Source organism: Neomonachus schauinslandi, chromosome 7, assembly GCF_002201575.2.
Source record: "Neomonachus schauinslandi chromosome 7, ASM220157v2, whole genome shotgun sequence".
NCBI lineage: Eukaryota > Metazoa > Chordata > Mammalia > Carnivora > Phocidae > Neomonachus > Neomonachus schauinslandi.
In genome coordinates this window covers 143,859,938-143,882,474 of record NC_058409.1, presented here as the reverse complement: position 1 = coordinate 143,882,474, position 22,537 = coordinate 143,859,938, and the positions used below count along the sequence as shown (strand labels likewise).

The following is a 22,537-nucleotide window of genomic DNA, read 5'->3' as shown; positions in this document are numbered from 1 at the left end:
AAGAGGAGTAAGCGGGAGCACTATGGGCTATGACAGGATGGGCGAATAGGGGCAGTCTTTAAAATGGGAGCACTAATGCCTATCCCCAGGGTGATCATGACATTAAATGAGATAATCCATTGAAATGGCCTAACACGGCACTCACCACACGGTGTAGACACACAATTAACCTCAGCTCCCTCTTCCTTCTTTTACAGTAGATTTCAGTACAAAATTCGGAAATAATGTCTAACCTGCTATCTGAGCATAATATGCAAGGTGACCATGGGGTCACCTATCGGTGGGTGCACCCATCAGTCACTGCTCTGGGGAGAGGTTGGCAGCTGGAAATGTCACTATCTTGTAGATTGGGGATAATGTCAGAAGCACTGGATTTAAGTCCCAATTTCTTTCCCAGTGTAGTTTTAGAATCTTCTATAAACCCTTTAGACCGTGCTCCATGGTGCCGCTATCTAAATGGAGGGCTCTGGGCTCAATCATTGCCAAAGTATCGTTTCAACGCAAAGGTGCTACTTAAACAACGTCCTGGGAAAGAGCCAGTTATTGCAAGACATCGAGGTGTTTGTGAAGTATACGTATCTTCCTAGTTGTTGCATGATGTATTTTGGAACAGGGAGCCATTGTACGAGACAGTCACTGGGGATCATGCACCTGCCAAGGATGTGGATGGTATTCGGGCATCAGTAAAGCCCAGGGAGATTCTTAAGACAATGCTATCCTTGTAAAGCAACATTGCAAGTTATGCAGGACATAAATAATATTCAAATCCCTTCTAGACCTGTAAATTCAGATCTTGCTCGAGTACTTCAAATCTCTTAAACAGAGAATGTGTTCAATTACAACTGCATAAGCCACCAGAACGTTAATCTATACATCAGCCAACTATTGCCCTGTCTCCTGGACGATAGAAATCCACAAACATTTTAAAACAGGAATCTTTTAGTGGAAAATAGGTATTCTTGGGCACTAAGTCCCTGGGACGGTTTCCAGGGGTCCATCACCAAGTGGAACTCTCCAGACTGCGGAGGATCTGCCTGGGTTCTGACTGCAGCACTGACTTTGGGGGACTGGGTTGTGCTACATCACTGGTCTGAAGTTCATGAACACTTACTTGGTAGGTTCCCACAGAGTCTGCTTTACCCTCATTGTACCCCATGTTTGCCTAACTCCCACTGAGCTCCACATGGTAGCATCTACACTTTCATTATTAAACTTTCGCTTTTACATTGGAGATAAGATGCTCTGGTCTCATTCAAAAATCCCTCAGCTTATAAAACTTAATTTCCTTTGGATAAAGATATGTAGGTAAAGAAAATTATTTAACTGATTATAGGATTTTTCACTATACATGTGTATGTACATGTATGTATACTTATATATAGTATACATCTCTGAAATCAGTTTGCATCTTGCAATCTACGGCAGCATATTTTGTCCTTATAAAACAACAATGGCATATTAGAAATGATGAAATGCAGTAGATTTGGCCAATAAAAATCAAACCTTTCATCTATTTTAGTCAAAATAAAAAAATAACATGGAAGCAAAATTATATTTTAATAGCTTTTAAAAATACCTTTCTAAGACAGCTCTGTAATAATGCTAATAATTTTCATTGAGCTCATTTCTTTCTAAGAGACAGATTTTTGGAAAAAGATACACAATTGATTTAGTTGCTAAAAAACAAAACTGCAGGGGCGCTGGGTGGCTCAGTTGGTTAAGTGTCTGACTCTTGGTTTTGGCTCAGGTCATGATCTCATGGGATGTGAGATCCAGGGGCATCAGGCTCCAAGCTCAGCAGGGAGTCGGCTTGAAGATTCTCTTCTTCTGCCTCTCCCCCCACTCATGCTTGCTTTCTTTCTCTCTCTCTCTCTCTCTCTCAAATAAATAGATCTTAAACAACAACAACAAAAACCTACAGACTCAAAATGGAGCTTCTTATGCCAATAAGCCCCATGTCACCAAACTGAGACTTGACTTAATTACAGTTTTGGTTCTTCTAGAAAAGGAATCTTAAACCAATCAGGAAATGCCTGATTAGCACTAATCTGCCTGATAGACCCCTGTCATCCGCTAAGGAAAGTAACTTTGCAATAACCAACCTGCTTTTTTGCCTACTACAACTTCTTTGTTCCCACTTACTCCTGTCTATGAAAGTGTTTGATTTTGTGCAGCTCCTCAGAGCTCCTTTCCATCTGCTAGATTAGATGCTGCCTGATTGGAACTGATTTTTGTTCAAATAAACGCTTAAGATTTTTAACATGCCTCAGTTTATCTTTTTACAAGTAGATATCTTACAAGCAGATGTCTCAGATATCCACAAAACCACGGGTCGTAGACTGATGGCCTTACTGATTAAGAAGAACTGTTATTATATTCTTCTGCCCTTTTTGACATTAAAAATGCAAGGTCAAACATATACGAGAAGATGGTGCTCATTTCTTCGAAAGTACATGCCCGTAATTTAGAGCTACATTTATGTTTTCTCTAGATGCAAAGATTTAAGGTGAACATGCTTTTAAAGTATTTTCAGAAATGAGAGAGAACTTGGCACAAACACTGGCATTTTTCTAATCAATTTCAAGAAACACTGAAGAAAACCTTGCTTCTAAACTCAGAGAGCTGAAGCTCCATAACCCAGAGGACGAGCAGCGAACCCCATTGTAAAGCTCTGCTCAGAGCCTGGATGCGCTGACCTCACACCTTTGCGGTAAAAAGCTTCGATCTCGTGCCCACCTTTGGGAGACGATGCTGGTTTTACTAACCCTGGCCTTTCTCATGTCACGTTGCCTGATGTTCCCCTTACAAGCTGAAGGATAGGCTTCATGAGCATGTGGTTAGGTAATGAAAAGAGCAGGTTCCTTGATAGGAACCAGAGTGACTGCCCGGAAGGCATGGGCTGTTCTACTGGGAGAGGGCGGATCTCAAGTAACAGAACGTGCTGCTTCTTTCCCAGCTCTCCCCTGCAGAGGTGAGCGAGCACTGACAGTCACAGAGATCAGAACCTACGTGACAGCACAGCGACTCAATCAGTTTTCAAATACGTGGAGGTTAACAGCTATTGCTCATATGGTCTGAGGACAGAAAAAAGAGTTTGAGTCCAACGCATTAAGAGTTCTAAAAACAAAGGAAAACAAATAAGCTGGCTCCTACAAGTGGGGCCTCAAACAAACAAACGGGCAAAGGAAACTGTTTTCCTAGATTCAGAGAACTGGCTCCAAGCGGAAGTGAGTCTCTTCATTCTGTGGGTTCACAGTGGGAATGGCCGTCATGGTCTGTCTCCCAGGCCTTCCCGTGACCCTGAGCAGGATCCAGGAGACTGTCCCACAGGGGGCCCAATAGGAATATCCTTTATTTTATTCTTTTAAAAGCTCTACTTATCTCAGTTTCTAGAATTATAGCTCCCATGGGAAAGTGATGGGTGTGGAAGTCACTATTTTATTAATGCTAAAAAGGGCAAAAGAGTCCACACCAATCTCTGGAGAGAAAACCCAAGAATGAAACAGAAAAATTACACCCCATTTGCAAATCAGCAGTGTTTTCTCTTAAGATGTGTTTCTTCAAAGCAGATAAAAACCTTATGGCAACATCCTGTGTGGCTCTAGCGAAAGCTCAGAGCGGAACGAGTTGAGAGAGCACAGACTGGGTTTGCAAGGAAGGTTCCAGATGCGCGAGCAGGACATGGGTTAGGATTTAGGACAGCTGGGTTCCCACTGACAGTGCTTTCTGAGGCTGGAGAACATGCACACTTACTGGACAGGTGGAGGTGCTCTGCTCCCACTGCGTCATGCTCAGGCTCTCCTCCAGGCTCGTGCATTTCTTCATCACCATGTCCCAGCCACAGTAAGGGTCCTGGGCCCCAATGCAGGAACTGCAAACACACACCCAAAGGTCAACAGAGAGGCAGCCTTACCCACGCTACAACAGATGCGAGTTTAGGCGAGTCTGGCCCTGATGAATCGACATGGGAACTAGTTAGGAGAAACCAAGTTTTAGCTTGCATACTAGAGGACACTGTATGCATGCATCCGTAAGTATCTAATGAAATCAATTAACTGTGGTTCAAATATCTCTATTTTTCCTAAGATGACTAAAGGACTGTCTGTGCCAACATGAGCCTTTTGGTGTCATGCTCAAAAACACTAAACGTTGTTATCACCACCACCATCATCATCACTATCATCGACACCACCACCATGTCCATCCCCTTAGCAACAGGTAATATTTGCTGAAAACCTGTTGTATGTTTCAGACAACTTTTATAAGATGCATTATTATTTTCACTTTATCATCATCATCACCACCACCACCACCACCACCATCATCACCATCACCACCATCATCATCACCACCATCACCATCATCATCACCACCATCTCTACCACCATCACCATCCCCACCATCATCACCATCACCATCATCATCATCACCACCATCTCTACCACCATCACCACCACTACCATTATCACCACCAACACCACGACCACCATCATCACCACCATCACCATCATCATCACCACCATCTCTACCATCATCACCATCACCACCATCATCAACATCACCACCATCACCATCACCACCATCACCATCATCATCACCACCATCTCTACCATCATCATCATCACCACCATCATCAACATCACCACCATCATCATCACCACCATCACCATCACCACCATCATCACCATCACCACCGTCACCATCATTACCACCATCACCTCCACCACCACTATCATCATCACCTTAATAACATGTTATTTGCTGAACACCTACTGTAATATATCAATTTATTATATCATTTAGACACTTAACTCTAATGAGGGAGGTAGTATTATTTTTACTTTATTGATAAGAAAACTGAGGCACAGAAGAGTTAAGAAATTGGCCCGACAAGCAAATACACCCCAAACCCTTCAACATGGTTAGTTTGAATTTAATAAAATAGGAAAGTCTTCCTTTTGGGTACTGTAGCTTAAAAATGAATTAAAAATTTCAATTTAATAGTAACTTAGTATAGCTCCAACTGCAATATTCAATACATTATTTCAGAAGTATTACAGATGGTGGATACTTTATTTTGGCTTTGTCCCCATGAAAGAGTGCATACACCACAGGGGTATTATTAGATGAAGATTTTGGCCCCTATGTTATCACTACAAGAGAAGGTGTTCGAGGGTGGAGGGAAGTAGGCAGAGTGACAGTGATTCAGCCAAAATTCTACAAAAGATGACCCCACAGGCAAACAGGGCATTGAACACCTGAGAATTCTCTCTCTGAAGGGGCCAAGAGGTCAGACATGTAGGAAACGAGAAAGAAGAAAGGCAGGCCAGTGCAGCACAAAAGTGCTAACATTTTCTTAGAGGTAAGGGGCCCCTTCGGGCTGGGAGAATCTGGGAGAGGGTTACCAGTTAACCAAGAGCAGGTCTAGAAATCATAGCCTAACTATCAAACATGGGTCAAGGAGGTAGTATAAGTAATATTAAATTGTTAATATTAATGATACAAAATAATCCTAATTAACATACCAAATGTGATTACCACATATCAAGCACTGTTCTAAGAACCTGGCCTCTGTCAGCTCATTCCAACCTCACAGAACCTTACAAATATAATCCCTCGATTAGCTCCTGCATTTATTTTAAATGAAATAAATTAGTCACTTTAAAATGCAGAAACCCAAGCAGAGAAAGATGAACTTGAAGTCCCACAGTAGGGGAAGATAGCTCTAAAGACAATAAATCAAGCAATAATGGTATAAAACTATTATTTATTGTTACTATGGAATTCTTATTAATTTACCACCCAAAGAAGTTCAAAAAGAGACGGTTAAAACTGGCTCTTCTCCCAGCAGGACTAGGTTGGGTGGAGAGGGACATAGAACAGTTAGTTGCCTGTCACCATAGCCTCATTAGAACTTGTTGGTAAGTGACCGTGCACATGTTAAAGGTAAACTGAGGCACATTAAAATTTTGAATAATCTGGTAGCACCAAATCTGAAGTGCTTAGGAGGCTCCCCTAACAGAAGCTAAGGGAGAGAAGTTTACAGAGAAGACTTGGAAGCAAACCAAGGAAATTATTTGATTGGCTACAGCTTAACTGGTGGCCTTATTTGGGAAAGCCTGGTTGACTGGGACTGGTCCTTCCAAAGCTTCACTTTCCCAGATTCAAGCGCAGACTTGAATCCCAGACTCTGGCTTTGGTTTTGGTCGGCTTAGGTCGGCTACCAAGGCTTTAGGGCCACCCCAGTCTAAGGGCCTCTTGCTGAATTACCTTACTAGGCATATAATTACTGCATGTGAAAAATCAAACGAAACAGTTATAACAGACAAAGTATATGTTTTCCTTCCCCAGAAGTAGGTACCATTCACACATTCATTTGTTTGGGGGATATTTTCTTTGCACAAAACAGTATTTATGCATAGATATGTCTATATACACATATATATTTTTGTTGTTTTTAATAAGTACAGTTAGATATAACACATGCAAAGGGACTGTACACACAGCCTCCTGTTTTGCTTTTTACACATAAAAATATATTGTGACATTTTTTCTTATCAGTATAAATAGCTCTACCTGATTCCTTATATGGCTGTATAGTATTCTGTTACCTAGAAGAACCAACATTTATTTAACTCCTTTAGAAGCAAGGCTGTAATGCACACCTTTGTACGTATTTTCTACATGATAAACTTCTTTTTTTTATTATGTTCAGTTAGCCACTGTATAGTATGTAGTTAGTTTTTGATGTAGTGTTCAGTGATTCATTAGTTAAGCATACATTGTGTTGACGAGGTAGAAGTTATAGGTATTAATGATTTTGTACCAATCAACAGTTTGGAGGGTAACTCTTTCTCCTCTCCCCTATTTCATGCTGAATGCTACTTTTTTTTTTTAACTTTGCCCTTTCTGATAGATAAAAATACTCTTCTAGTTCTCTGTTCTATTTGTTCAGCTGTGAGATGAAAATTTAGTGTGTGTGTGTGCGCGCGCACACGCATTGATGGAGTATCCGTATTTCCGTTCCTGTAAATTTCCTATTTGTAACCAATTCCTGCTTTTTGCTTCTTTTTGATTAACTGGCTTCACTGTTTTTATGTAGTCATTGCAAGTGAAAATTTCTGTATTAAAAAATTAACCTTCTGTCAATAATGTTTCCAATACTTTTATCCTACGTGTCATTAAATATTTTTCCTGAGATACCAATGTTTTAAATTTTTATGCAGTAAAGTTTATGGATCTTTTCCTTCACAGCATCTGAACTTTGTGCCATATTTTGAAAGAGCTTCCACACTTAAAAATCATAAAAACATTTATGCAGAATTCCTTCTGATCTTTTATAGTATCATTTCATTTGCCTCCCTGTCTGTGATCCATGTGAAATGTATTTCTAGCAACTCTCCTTTCCTCCCTCCACTTGTTGAATTAAAACAAACAAGCAAACAAACAAACAAACAAACATGTATATATATTTATAAACCTAAACTTCTCAATCCTCATACCAACACAAGCAGATCTGGGACAACAACAAGGAAGCTGTGCACGGTTTCTTTTACCTTTTCTACCAATTTCAGACAACATCTTTTTTAAATACAAGTTTACAACACAAAGTGTGAGCATCAGCGTTTGAAAATCTCTAGTTCTTGAGGTTTGGGAATATAATTTTTTTCATAACTTACTTTTAAATAAAAATTCATTTCAATGATCAGTTCCATAGAGTAGAATTTGGCCTGTACTTACAGTACATAAAGCAAATTCCACACTTCTCAATTTTAAGAATTAATCATTTTTAAGACACACAATTGATTTAATAACTTTTTTTTTAGGGGATAAGCAAGATGAAAATAAACCAGTGACTGTGTAAGACAGCAAAGTGTGCGTTTTTGTATCTACAAAATAAGATATTTCACATATTGTCACTAAGCTCAGGGTCAGCAAATCGTCCCTGTGCAGATGTTGTTCTGTAGGAAGTTTCTGGAAATCTGAAGACCCCTCAACTGGGAGACAGATCTGGGCGCAGTGAGAACTAAGAACGCTTCTGCTTCCTGCTGTGACCTCCCTTGGCTGTGACAGTGGCGATCCGACCCACAGTGTCCGTGTCTTACTGAACCAACTGGCCACATTGATTCCACAGCGTATATCACACATGGGAATCCTCACTGAGCATGATCCCATTTTCACATGGGTGAGCAAACAGGACAAAGCAACACTTGCAGAATGATTCAAAAGGCCTAAAATCCTTTTAATGTTTGTTATTAAAGCAACATGACCATTAGACAAAATTAAAATTCCAAAAAACAGGAAAATTCCACCAGCCCCCTCCCTTTGCTCCTGGCTTCTCTTTGCAAATCTTCCTGCAGGACTGAAATAATGCCACAGGGTTACACAGGACACACAGGATATAAGCTGTTTTCAATGAAAAGCTGCTTGTAAAAACACCTCTCTCTTCCCATAATGTTGAGGGCTTCGCACATTCTTAACATTCTACTTATCCCTTGAACTATTAAAAGTTCTTTACAGGCACAAATGCCCATTCATTAAAAATTCCATTTATAGATAAATATGTTTTCCTCAGTCAAAATATTTCAGGCCATGGCAAAATTCTGATGAGCCCTACCTTTACGCTAAGAAAAACCAATCATCTTATCTTATTGCTCTGGGAAGGTAGGTCTTTTAAAGAGACCGCGTGGAAAATCACAGATGTCTTATTAATGTGGCCATCGTGAAAGAGGCTTTTCTTCATTGCCCTTTGAAAATGTTTTTCTTTGTATGATGAATCTTTTTAATAAAAAATTTTCCCCATTTTGTTAATAACCTTAGATTATTCTCATTTGATCTATTGCCTTGGTATTTGAAAGTATCTGAATTCAGAAAATATGTTGGTCAGAATATGAAAGTTTAATTTAAAAACAGATTTCTTGAGGATATGCTTCACAGCTAAATGTCTATTTAGAGACGGGCCTTAATTCTAGAAGAAGAATAAACTACTTTCCCTTTTCCAGGTCAGTAATATTAATGTTTAACTAAATGCTTCCTTTAAATTTTAAGGTTTACAGCTATGCTATTTCCTAATTTGAGTAATAGGGAAAAGAGGTGTGTTCATTACAATCTTTTCACTGTATTTCTAGACAGCTGGAGCTAATTACTGACTACCCCCTCGCATGTTAGATAATCTAAGTGTCAATGACTTTATCTGACTTGTTTGTTACACTAATTGTCATTAAATCAGCTTATTTTTTTTTACTTAATAAAAAAGTTTATATTTTTCAAAGACATAGTATTTCACGGTTAGCCCCATCCTCAAAGACTTACATGAAAATATAACATTTAAAATAGAAAAAGAGGAAAAAGTCAAATGACAGGAAGAAAAGAAAAGTCCGTTGAAAGCATTTGATTTACTTCTGGACTCTCTTTCTGGTTTTCGAACGGGTTTTTGTGGCCTCTTCTGTCTGTGTATCTGAGCATTCCATATCTTCAACACTGGATTCGGTGCTCTCCTCAATTCCTTTCTTGCACTTCATTATTGACTTTGTTCTCAAGCCTCCGTTCTCCACGAGGCTGAGGTCCAACTTGCCATCATGCTTGCTTCCTAAAGCTCTCAGTCCTTGCGAAAGAGTGTCTCGTAAGTTCTGATAAAGAGGTTTCTCGGCATAGTCCAGTAATTTCAGTTTCCATGTATTTAGCAATCTCATCTGGCTTGTTTCTCTCAGGAGAACATTTGTCCATGAAATCTGCAATATTTTCTCTGTATCTAATTTTGGAATCTCTAACATAGTTAGGGTCTTTCAAATTATCCTCCCAAGGAAGATGGCCACTAAGTCACTGGATCATGCAATAACCAAGGATTTCCAAATCACCACGTCTTGACGGGGCGACACCATTGTGCACATTGATGCTGGTGAATTCAATAATGCCATCGTGACATCTTTTGGGGTCTTCTTTGTATTCTTTATGAATTCCTCTGGGCAATACTGGTAAGCAAGGCTGTAATCTACCAAGTACACCTGGTCAGGATTCTTGTAGCTCAAAGAAGATTTGAGGCCTTGATATCTCCGTGTACATACTCATGCTCGTGAATATATTCCAGAATATCCAGAATTCTCAAGCTTTGCTGCAAGACAGTTTTCCGAGAAAACCTTCTGGCATTTGCTTCATATGTTTTTTGAAGGTCACTCCCAAAGCGATCCATTATCATAAACCTGTAACTTTTTCCATTTTTATCATGTAGGCCAGACCCCCAATACTTAGGAACACCCAGGTACTTCAGTTTATGGGTGCGAATCCACTTCTGAATTTGCTCTGGTTTGGCAGCTCACTGGTAGAACTTCAGTTCAGTAAACAGAGGTCCATTGTCACTGGGCACAATTTTTACAACACAGGGTGCATTGCTTGCCACCGATTTTGAAGAATTCATATCAGCAAGATATGTACAACCAAAGCCACCCTGGCCAATGGGCGATCCTAGTTTCCACTCCTTCTCCTTCATATCAGTGATTATCTCCCCAGCTGCAAAGTGTTCTGCAAGTCGTCTCTTCCCAGGGCCCTGTCTTCCAGCCTGAGCTGCCTTTACACGAGGCATCTTCACCCGAGCCGGAGACGCATCGCCTTCTGCACTGTACGAACTTCCCGCCGCTTTCTAAATCAGCTTATTTTTGATCTTAGGAATTTTTGCCGTATTAAGAAAATGCATTCATTAAACATGGGATTTTAAGTTTTTCAATCATTCATTCATTCGGGGCATACTTAGGAGCACTGCCATGAACTAAACTGAAAACAGTGGGGGTGCCATGAACAGCAAAGCAGATACAGGCACTGTACCCAAAGAATCTACCCTTTAGCAAAGGAAATAAACACTGATCAATAGCAACAACCATTTCCAAAGGAATAACCCAAAGAGGGAAACTCTGTTTGGATGGATGAGTCTGGGGTCAGGAAATACCCAGGGAGCAGCATTTAAACTGGGATCAGTGAGATAAAGAGAAGTGATCCATTTGACATGGCTTAGGAAAAACAGAACATTTGGTAGCAAGATGGACATGAGGAGGGCACTTAGGTAGGAGGAACTTGGGGAGTTTAAAGGATGAGATAAATGGTGGCCAGACTCTGGTTGAAGCTTGAAGAGGAATGGGCAGAGCCCTGGAGCCCAGTTCAAGATTTAGGGTTTCCTAATAAGTGCTGTAAACTTTAAAATACTGTGCAAAAACTATGTGTCTATTTACTTAACATATTTCTACTATCATCATGATAGTAGTGGGATAGACGTATTTCTGTTCATGAATGATCTTTGCCTTAATTCCCAACATGATCTGAGATGTCTTATTCCTAATGACCAATGTCACTCTATACTTCAGAATCTGCTTTTATTTTAAGATTTGCATTAAAAACACTGTCTTACAAGAAATAAGACTGAAAAAATTCTAATGAGACAGTAAAGTTCTTGAGGAATGCATTGTAAGACATCCACACGTCCTTTAGTTGGTGAATCCACCTGAAACGTGTATTTTCTTCAGTTTCTGCTCCCACAAAACTGTCATGGGTTCTTTGTTTAAGGAGGCAATGTGACAGACCACAGTGCATTCTATTAAGTGGTGCGAATTATTTTAACTGCACATTTGGATAGATTCACAATGATGTTTTGGACTACCTGGCAGGATGCCATGTGTTGAAGATACCAAGACCAGGAATGAACTTTCAGTCTTGTGAGGGAGGAAGAATATGTTCATGAACATTGCCTGCCAACATAAGGAGGGCTAACTATTAAGTGAGAAGCTCAGACAATGGTGTGACACAAGTCAGAGGAGAGAGAGGTAGACCAGAAGGGTTCCAAGGAAGATGCCATGTGTAAGCTGGCTTCTGAATGAAGTTGGAGTTTAGCTGAATGAGAGGAGCATCCTGGTCATGAAGGCCCCAGGAAGGATGAGAGAGTCATGTGCCTGAGGCATGATCAGGATGATGAGCAGAGCAGCATGGCTGGCTGAGGTTTCCTTAAGATTCTTAGGAAGCATACCAATGTGAATAAAATGTTGGAGTTTTGCTTAGGCAAGAAAAATTTGGCGGTGGTGGACAGCATGTATCAAGTTGTGAAATCTACTAGAAGATTAATTTATAATTCCCAAGAAAAACCAAGATACAGCTACAATGTAACGGCATTTTTAAATTTAGGACACATGCCAAGTAAACAAAGATATAATTACTAGTAAAAATACATGTTTATACTCATTATGCATCACTTGCTAAAGGCATTTAATAGTAATTCATGTTACATGTTATGATTTGTAGATGAAATGAGTGATCTAGAATTTCAATTAGTTGCTAACTTTAATACATTAAAAACTATTCACTATTGGCTTATCATTAAATGACATTGATTAAATACAATGAGGATTTTTTATATTTAAATTTGCTTTTAATATTCAATTAGAATATTTGATATGTATTGCCAGTAATACTAAGCAAGTGTTTTTTCATTAAAATCTTATTAAGTGGATATATCACTCAAATTTTCCTGAAAAATCTGTTTTAAAACTGAACAAGACTGACACACATATTATGAAGCATTTTGGGAAAATTGATAGTAAAAAAGAAATAGTTAAAAGAGTAGAGAGTATTTGATATAAGCAAAAGAAAAGCGCTCTCTGGAATCTAGCAATTGTGATCAACTTGGGACATCAGCTTTGGTTTCTGACATGACACAGACAATCCCACTTCCCACACTCGTCACACACAGAACACTGAGCTGCTTATCTTACCCTCCCAGTGGATCTCAATCATCGTGAAATTTGTCTTTTAACAAACATACTGTCTTTCTGGAGAGGCCAAGTCTGCCCCCAGGATGAAACTCTCCAAGGAAGGCAGTTTTGTTCTCAGGGATCAAAACCAGGACAAAGAAGACACAGGGAATATCAGTGACTCAACATGAGCCCCTCACAGCTCAGGGATGCTGAAGTAATTGCTGCGAGAAAGGACCAGAAAACGCTGCATCCAAGTGCCCAAGAAGGAAAGAAAAGAATCCCTGGTCACTTCATTCAGGAAAAAGCCTGCACTGCTGGTATTCTATGTTCTCTACTCTACAAAATAGAGGCAATGGAAGGTCCATAGTCTCCTCTCCTCCCCTGCCAATCAGAGAAAAATGAAGACACAATTACTCTCTGCCCAACTCACGTTTCTTCAAGGGAAACCCTTTTGTGGATGAGTAGATGAGGGTTTAATGGGCAGAATCAGAAAACACAGGAGAATATGAAGAGTTGTCAGTTATACTTGAAGAATACACAAGGGGTCAAGTAATACGTCTTAAGTCTTACACAAAACTTTAGAGGACAGTAAGTCCAAAGAAAACATTTATATTACTCTGACTCCTTATAATTCACCCAACTTAACAGGTAAGCCATGAGTGAGTCATGAAGCTTAAATGCCAATGCCAGAGAACCCTCCTTTGAGAGCATAGCCAAGCCCAAGGGAAGAATTCTGGCTGTGTCAGCAGAGTAGTTATGGTAAGGGTGGCATCCACCTTGCATTTGGAGTCCCTGGTGCCCCTCCCCAATCTGGTGACAGCACCAAGGAGGGTAAGCACTTGGCTCTCCCCACACCTGGCCCTGTCCAATCTCCCTCCATCAGTTGCCTGAATCTCAGCCTCTCTTGGATGGATAAATACATGATACAATGAGGGACTTGGGACAAGGAATTACTGAATATCCACTGACAGATGCTCCCACCAACTGAATGGAGCCTTGTTGACAGAATGCAGTCAGGGTAGAGTCTCACAAACTGCCAGAAAATTTATTTGCCAGACAGACCAAAGCCAGGTACATAATACAATACAAGGAGCACAGTCTGGCCCTGTACCTCTCAGGTAAAGTGAAGTGCTTTAAAGGCAGAAAAGCAAATTCTTGACAGGTCCAGACTGATTGGTCCAGAAGCAACAAGAAGTATATCTCGACAAAGAAGGCAAAGCACATATACAAGAGCTATTTGAATTTTTCCTCTTTTCTCTCTTCTCCTTTCTCTCTCTCTTTTGTTCCTTCCTTCCTTCCTTCCTTCCTTCCTTCCTTCCTTCCTTCCTTCCTCCCTCCCTCCCTCCCTGCCTCCCTCCCTCCTTCCTTCTTTTCTTATGTTTGATTTTTATATAATTCCATTTGGGACAGAGAGAAATTTTGAAACTAAGCCTTCAACAGAGTGTGCAAGGAGTGAAGAAATACCATTCACCAGCAATGCCAACTCAGCAGGATGTACATGAGCTGGTTATACCACTGAAGCAGGAAGGGAAAGGAACCATCTTCTACTGAATTCTTTTTATGTGCCAGACCCATTATGTACCCTGACTTTGTGCTTCCAGTAACACATTGTGCTTCCAATAACAAACAAGTGGTTTGCTTATAATCACATACCAAGTAAAAGCTTATCTAGGATCCACATGAATCCGAAGCTCATGATCTTTCCATATGCAAGCAGTTTTGCAGAATCATTAATTCACTGGATTATGCTGCAAATAAAAATCTTAAGGGAAGGTTGGTGGATAAAAGCCAAGGTGCTGCTGGCCAGGATAACTCAGGAGCAAGGATCTGGAGCTGAGAACACCGCTGCAGCCCAAGCTTACCCATGGAGTTCTCCATGTAGCTTTAAACTGGGGAGTGCAAACGCAGGAAGCCTGTGGAATAGACACTAAATAGTGAAACTTCACATTGTGAGCTCTCTGGTTGTCTCTCTGCTCTCTCAAACTCAACTGAGGTACAAAAGGTTGGTAATGACACTGATTATCTGACTTTATCCAAGTGACTAGAACACAGATTGCCACTTAGGAAACAGAAACATGCTCTTTGAGGAAACTGAACAGAAAGCTGAACCCAAAACTGTTGGCTGGCTAATGCATCACCAAGGAAAGCTGAGAGGCTATACTGGTAGATTTGACCTATGGAATATTTTTAGTGCACTGGCTTGTTCTTAGAAATTGTGCTCTCCATGGCTACCGTAATATGATTACATTGAAGCATTTGACCAAGAGGGGTGCCTGGGTGACTTAGTTAAGTGTCCAACTCTTGGTTTTGGCTAAGGTCAGGATCTCAGGGTGCTGGGATTGAGCCCTGTGCCAGGCTCCACGCTCGGCAGGGAGTTTGCTTGAAGATTCTCTCCCTCTGTCCCTACTCCCGCTCACTCTCTTGCTCTCTCTCTTAAATAAATAAATCATTAAAAAAATATTTGATCAAGAAAGAGAAGAAAAAATATGTACTCATAATCCCATGGTTGCAGAAGCAGCCCATGGCATCTCTACAAGATGGTGTTCACATACGTTCTTTGCTTTTATAGTGTACGTGAATCAAAATACGTGTTTATATCTTTGCCAAAGATGGATCTGCCATGAAGCTAAGGAAGCTTAAACTTCTTTACTTCATGATTCGTGAAGGAGCTGAGATTGGTCTTAGTCATTTTGTATTCAAAATTTTGATATTCTTTTCCTTAGCAAGACCCCCTACCAAACTGTATAAGCTTCAGACCCCACAAAATCTGCATTTCTCCCTATTACAGAAAAAACAGTAGTATGATTTATGTTTCTTAAATTACTAGTCAAGTTTATGTATGTTCATCTTCTAACCTATCACATTTCAACTGTTCATTTTCCAACCTACCCAGGACCTGGGGGTATTAACTTATGATTTCACTAAAAAATAGTATTTCAGCCAAGCCCCTCTTACAGTGTGCTTTTCATAGTAGTAATTAGATGTTGGTGAATGTAATTTGTCTTTTCCTCCTATTTCTTAAAATTATAATGATGGCACAGACATACTGCTGTTCTGCTTTTTGCTTTTTTCAGTTACTATCATATCATGCATATGTCTTCGTAGTCATCATTTATTGCCTTCAGAATAATCCACAGAGTGAATACTCTGTTATATGTTATAATATGTTATTATAACCTGGTGATTAATTCTCTTACTATTAGAAATTTAAGATTGGAACACTGGTCGTGATTCAAATATAGCTTAAAAAATAACTGGACAGGGATGTCAGGCTGGAAGATTAGGTCCTAGTACAGTATAGGATCAGATTTTAATGATAAATTGATTTTGGGATAAAGTCTAAGGTAACTCTAAGGTCCTTTGGCTCAAATCCACAATAGATATTCAGGAGATTTTATTTATGTCAGAATTACTCATTAGACCCTGAGCCCCATGAAGACAGGGTCAGGGATGCCTCATCCGTCATCCTACACTCAGGGGCTTGCTTTGTGCTTGGCACATATTAAGATCAATAAATATATTATGAATGAATTAACTAAGGAAAAGTCACAGTATCTAGAAGCTAATCCAAAGTCAATGCAAATAAAAACTCAAGACATTGAGATTTGGAAAATATCAAATTCATTTCGAAGGGAGAATATTTACTTTGTAAACTGAGTATACGTCAAAATTCCTTCCAAATGTTTATGTGATTCATAACTGAATGGCTAAAGTTGTCTTGCTGGAAGCTGGAAGACCTTATGGGGATCCTGTGATTTCTCTCTATACATTGCATTTCTCCCACCAGGCAGATGCTGTCTGTAGACGATATTTAATTAATAAAGGTGCCGACATATTAACTCCATGTTTTGAAACTTTGCTCTTTCAAGCAATAAATGTTCTGCAGTAACCTAATCTCCATACTAATTTCCTTAATGAGTGCTAATTTCTTTAACTAAATGGCATTATTACACACTAAATGAATTAAGAATGGCTAGACATCCATTCACAAATGGAGCCAATCTCTTTCTTAACGGTTCCATCTTTCCCTCCAGTTTTATAAAGCAAAACTTAAAAGACACGTCTCTTCTGTTTCATATGTAGACTATGATTCTTCCAGATTCCAGCTTTTCTTCTCTCCCCAATTAGTTCTTATAATAAAGCAAAAATGAAACAACAAACACCTAAAGCCCAGGGGCATTAGATCCTTTGGCTACACTTTCCTCTAAAGAGAGTTTTATTGATTCGTGAGAATTTAGGTTTACTTTATAGATCATGAAGTAAAAAAGCAGAGAGAGGAAAGGTAGTGTCCATTTGTAAATCTGATAAATGTTTATTGACCCTGTCTTGGGCTGGGCACCATGCTGGAAGTTGCAAAGATCTGGAAAGACAATGCCCAGATTTTGGCTCATGGTCTGATGGGCTGAACGAAACGTGGCCTGGCAAGCAGTGCTCAGAATTCTAGTTTCTGTTCTAGGCCTGATGATTCTCAGGACATTCTCTCTCCGATTCATACCAATCCCACATCTGGGCCTGTGAAGATGCCCACGTACCTCGCAATTCACTTTATGAAACAAATACATATATATGGTAAATAAGTCCTGGAGTACAAAAGGAGATACAAGAAAAGGAAAAGTTTCTCTTGCACTTTACACCCCCAGAGGTAACCATCCATTCTTATGAGTTGGATTTATCATTCACATACTTTTCCCATGCTATTCATGAAAGAGTTATGCCAAAAAAATGCTAAAATTAAAATCTTTTCAGTCATTTTCTGAGGTCAAACGTGATTAAAATGTATTTTTTAAATATTGTTCTTCCAAAATAATTTTGCGAGGGAAATGGCTACGTCTAGTTAAAAACACAGTGCTGTCTGTCACAAGTTAAGATGTGTGCACAGCATGAGACACACACATAAGCACTTTTTTCAGCCTCCCCTGAGGTTCCAGGATCATCTCCAGAACTGCAGAATAACCAAGAGGGTATGAAACCTCCTTCTGGGGTGTTGGGCGTAGCCTGGGAGCAAGCATAATGAAGAGGAAATAATGGGAAGAGGCCATGGCTAGTCATCAGTGGACACAGCCGACTTCTGCCTGTCCTCGGGCTCACCAGCTCTGTCTCTCAGAGACGCACGCGGTCAGGGCCATGGTGCAGCTCGTCCCTGCTGACACCTGACCACTGGGCTGATGTCCTCACTGTCCCAGGGGCGGCCCAGTGAACCAAAGACAAAGCCTGGGCCTTGGGGTCAGAGCTCCAGCCCTGAACCTGGGTTTCATATTGCACGAGGTATGTGACCTTGGGCAGGATCCAAACATCTGAGCCCCCATCTCCTCATCTAAAAATGACCTTGACTTGACCCTCAGGGTGTAGTGGTGACAGGAAATCATGGTAAGAACTAGCACAGAGCCCGACATGTAAAAGAAACTCATGGGACTGTATCGACTGTTATCATTTATAAACATCTTAATAGACATCAAACTGTGCATGGCCTTTGAAAAATGGATACTAAAAAAATTTTTTTTTAAATGTGAATATGATTTGGGGAAGGAGACAGGTACTTTAGTTAAGCTCAGTTTCTCTTGTTAAACATTATGAAACTCATTTATAAAATCGGTTTTTCTTTTTTCTTTTTTTAAAGGTTTTATTTATTTATTTGACACAGAGAGACAGCAAGAGAGGGAATTCAAGCAGGGGGACTGTGAGAGGGAGAAGCAGGCTCCCCACTGAGCAGGGAGCCCGATGCAGGGCTCGATTCCAGGACCCTGGGATCATGACCTGAGCCGAAGGCAGACACTTAATGACTGAGCCACCCAGGCACCCCTAAAATCGATTTTTCTAATAGGGAATGAAATTACTTATATTCTACTATGGAAAGTATATTTAACAAAGAAATTACTGCTCACTTGTTAATTGTTATCCTGTTCCTTTGAAATTGCTTTTGTCAAAAAAAAAAAAAATCTTTCCCCATAATTCATCAAAAAAAATCTGGTCATATAGATATTAGTTTCTGAAAAATGGATCCTTTTCTCCAGTTAGTGTTAATGAGGGAGGTTTTCTTGTCTTTCTATAGGAAGGGGATGGCAAAGAAACATAATGGAAAGAATCCACAGAAATGCTTGGGTTTAAGTCTTCAGATTTTCTTTTCTCAAATGGAATACTTGAGAGTCAAACACAATCTAACCCTTTCTGAGTGTGGGGATGCAGAAGACCACAGTCTCTCAGTTTACAATAAAGCTCTAATCTCTCGAGGCTTTTCTCCAAGCGGTTGGACAAGTAAACAGCAGGGAGATTCAGCTCTGGATATAACTGTATAATCTTCTCCTCCCAGGAGCATGATGAAAACAGACAAGTGGCCTCATTCTCCTTGCAGGAAAAAGGGGGAACTGGGAATGCCTCCCGGGATGCCGTGGCTGGTGGCGGCCGGCGCCTGGGGTGTCTTGGTTGGGCTCCACGTGCAGCCGTGCAGGAGATGAGGTGGGCGCCATGACACCTCGCTTCCCCAACCTGACGAGGCATTAGCCTTTCCGGTCACACTCACAGGACCCGGGCTATTGTAACCCTGACTCAACGTACCATGGAAAGTACCACGGAGAGGATAAACTGCCTCCTGCTTTGCAAGCCACGAACTCTCATTCTGGCCCCAGAAACACCCCACATAAAGCACAGGCCTATGTCTTCCTGCATGTTATCCTGTGTCACGCCCCCCAAAATCCATTACAACTCAGAGCTCACTGGGCTGTGGTTGGAAGATTGGGGCCCTTCCAGGGGCATTCCAGCTCGTGACATGCTTGTTGGCAAGACCCCGAGTCTCCCTGTCACCCACTGACCATCAGCAACTGGGCAGAATCATTCCTGCACTAGGTCAGTCTTGGAGGGAACACAAATCAGAACAAATTTCAAGCAGTCATTGGTTACCTTTAGGAAAAAGGTGTTATATAAAAGATAGTTGCTGATAAATACCACTCTTTCTTGTTATTGCTCATCACAGCATCATTGTTAGGGAGAAAGTCCCTTACGTTATTCCTCAACACCCGGATACCAAAGGAGGCACCATATGATATACTTCATTGCCTAGAATTATCTAGAAAGGAATATTGCAATAATTTTTATTATACATAAAAACTTTCCTTCTACAAGAGAGTGCCCACTTTGCAGAGTGCTTTAAATTTTAAACTATATGCATTATCCCATTTGACTCTACAGCAATTTGCATGTATTAGATGAAAAGTGAGGTCTAAAATACTTTAGTGACCAGGTCGAGCCTGTCATGTGACTGCCAGTCTCTGAGCCCTGAAGCTTGTGCGATGGAGCACCTTGTTTGAGAAAGAATGACCTGTGAATGGTATCTGTGAGTGATATACCCGAACAGTCCATTTCCGTACCAAATCTGCCCTTATGCACCGCCTTGGAGGATGGAGTTACTGAGATCACCGATCCCTAAGAACATTTGAGATTATGATTTCCCCAAGGGCAATCTTTTGTTGGGGGTCAGAGCACTTAGGCAATATTCCAACATTCAAGTGCTGGTCAAGTTTATAGGGTGTACAGTACTTTTCAGTTTCCGGAGCACCTGGGCCTGCGTTTTCCCAAACTGAGCTGTGAAGGCCACTGTGGTCCATGGTGGACACCCTATGGCCAATGAGAATTGAGGAGGGTTGAGGGAAGGTGATGGCACTTGGGGTTCCCTGCACCTGCAGGGCTTCCTTGTTCCTCACTCCTCCCAGGCCCGTAGGGTTCTGGAGCCTCAGAAGAGAGGCAGTGTCCCAAGAGAGATGGTGCTGAGGACAGTACCATGAGGACTGTCCCGGAGAGGGGATGCCACATCTCTCCATCTCGGGGGATTAGCTCTGGGCAGAGATGATGCGCTTCACATTACTCTCTGCCTGCTCTGTACCTGTATTACATATATTCCTATAAAAATAAACTTGTACAGATGAATGCAGGAACACCAAATATCAGCATTATTGCTGAGTGTTATCCTGCCCAGAAGAGTTTATTTTAACGCTGACAACTGTTTACAGATGTCATAACGTGGTTCCTCCCCTGCAGACCCTGGCGGGTTATTCCCCAACATGGGAACGGAGGTTGCATCAAAGTCTGCATCCTGGGATGCAGGGCTCACAAGAATGTTAAGGTCCTGATAATGCCATAAGCCGCCGGGGCTGCCCTACCTGCGTGTGCGGTAGAACGGGCATCTCTTCAGTGGGACCTTGGCCACGTGCTCCTGCAGGCCCACAAACAGGACACTCTGGCTGTGGAGAATCTGCAGGCTCCTGATGGGCTCCCCCCGCCGTTCAGGGAAGAGCTCGATCTCTTCCAGCAAACAGCTGCCGGCAGCCAGAGCCAGGGGTGCCCGCACTTTTTTAATGGTGCCGTAATCTGTGAGGGCAACAGGGAAGGAAGAAAAGGGAAATAAGGTGAGCGGGTCTCTCCAGCCACTCCTCCCCTAAGCAGCCGTGCTTCTCCAGCCTGGCTGCACACACAATCATCTGAGGAGCTTTTAAAAAGTGCTGACGCCCGAATCCCACCCCAGGCCTGGTCAATGGTCAGTGCTGCAGGTGGGGCAAGTGCCAACATCTGGTACAGGGCTAGCACGTAGCTGGTGACAAGAACCTCTCAGCCACCATGTGCCTCACCCAGTTCCAAGTCCAGACACCCGGAGCTCAGTAAAGCTTCCTGAAGTTCAAAGTAGCCAGCCTGGAGTCATCCCAGGGAAAACATCAGATGAGAGGAGTCTTCAGGAGACTCTTTTGGATTCCTAGTGTCAGAAAGAGGTGCTGACCTTGCCACCCATCCAGGGCAGACACCGTGTGATGGGCAACCACAGTTATGCAGGACAGCAAAGGATGCACCTTCTCCTTCCTGCCTCGGAAGTTCATCCTTCGCTGTCTCTCTTTCTCCTTTGTCTAGAACGCCTCCTTCCTCTTTCTCTCTAATGCATGATCTTTGGGATGCCCTTCTCTGTCTCAAAGTCCCAAATTCTTCTCTCCTGCACAAGGGAACATCTGTTCCCAGCCTGGTCTCTTCCCTGCCCTTGGTTTTCCTCTCACCATGTGTTTGTGCTCACTTACTTATAAGCATGGCTATGAGCATGGCCTCTGAACGAGGCATCTCCTCGGCCTGGCTGGGGAGAGCACAGAGAAGAGTCCTCTCAGCCCATGAGAGGCACAGCATGGCCAATGCCACGTGTCAGGGACACAGATCTGAAAACACACGCTAATGTCCCCGATGCACTAGGGCGAGGCCCCTGCTGCCAGCCTACAAACCCAGGGCAAGACACCAAACCCACTAGGAGCACCTCCTAAAGCCATCATCAAGCTCCCCTAATCAACCCATCAGGATCCCGAGTTTCAAAACATTATAATTCTCATCCTGTAAATACAGAGAATGAGGCCAAGGAGTTATTCCAAAACCAGAATTAAATCAAGAACCTTTGGCTTCGAGGCTTCCTATCAATCCATAAATCTCAAGAAGACTTTAGACAGGAACATGTTTCAGTTTTCCATGCCTAATGGAAGTCCTCAGAGACACAGAATGTTTCATTTAAAGAGAAAAGTACATGTGCAGACATATATGATCCTGAATTTATTTTTAAAAGTATATCTGAACCACATCTCCAGTGAATACTTATTGATTATGAATTGACTTCATAATAATGTATGCAGTATTAGTAAACCATTGCTTAATTTTCATCTTGAGCTACCTGGATAAATGTGTTACTTTTGAGAACACTCAAGCATAAATAGATTCATGCTATATCCTGGGAAGATGAAAAATGTAATGCCTGTCTTTGAGGAAAGAGTGTGTGTGTTTTAGAGAGGGGGGGG

At 41.4% G+C, this 22,537-nt stretch overlaps 1 protein-coding gene and 1 pseudogene across 1 annotated transcript in view; both read right to left on the bottom strand.

Annotated features, from left to right (window-relative positions):
* The window catches only part of SEMA5A (semaphorin 5A), a 297,610-nt gene that overhangs the window by 79,513 nt on the left and 195,560 nt on the right, over nt 1–22,537 (bottom strand). Inside the window, 2 exon segments of the mRNA XM_021702499.1 lie at nt 3,754–3,871; nt 20,882–21,089. Coding sequence (XP_021558174.1) covers nt 3,754–3,871; nt 20,882–21,089 — 326 coding nt within the window.
* LOC110591575 lies at nt 9,396–10,579 on the bottom strand (annotated as a pseudogene).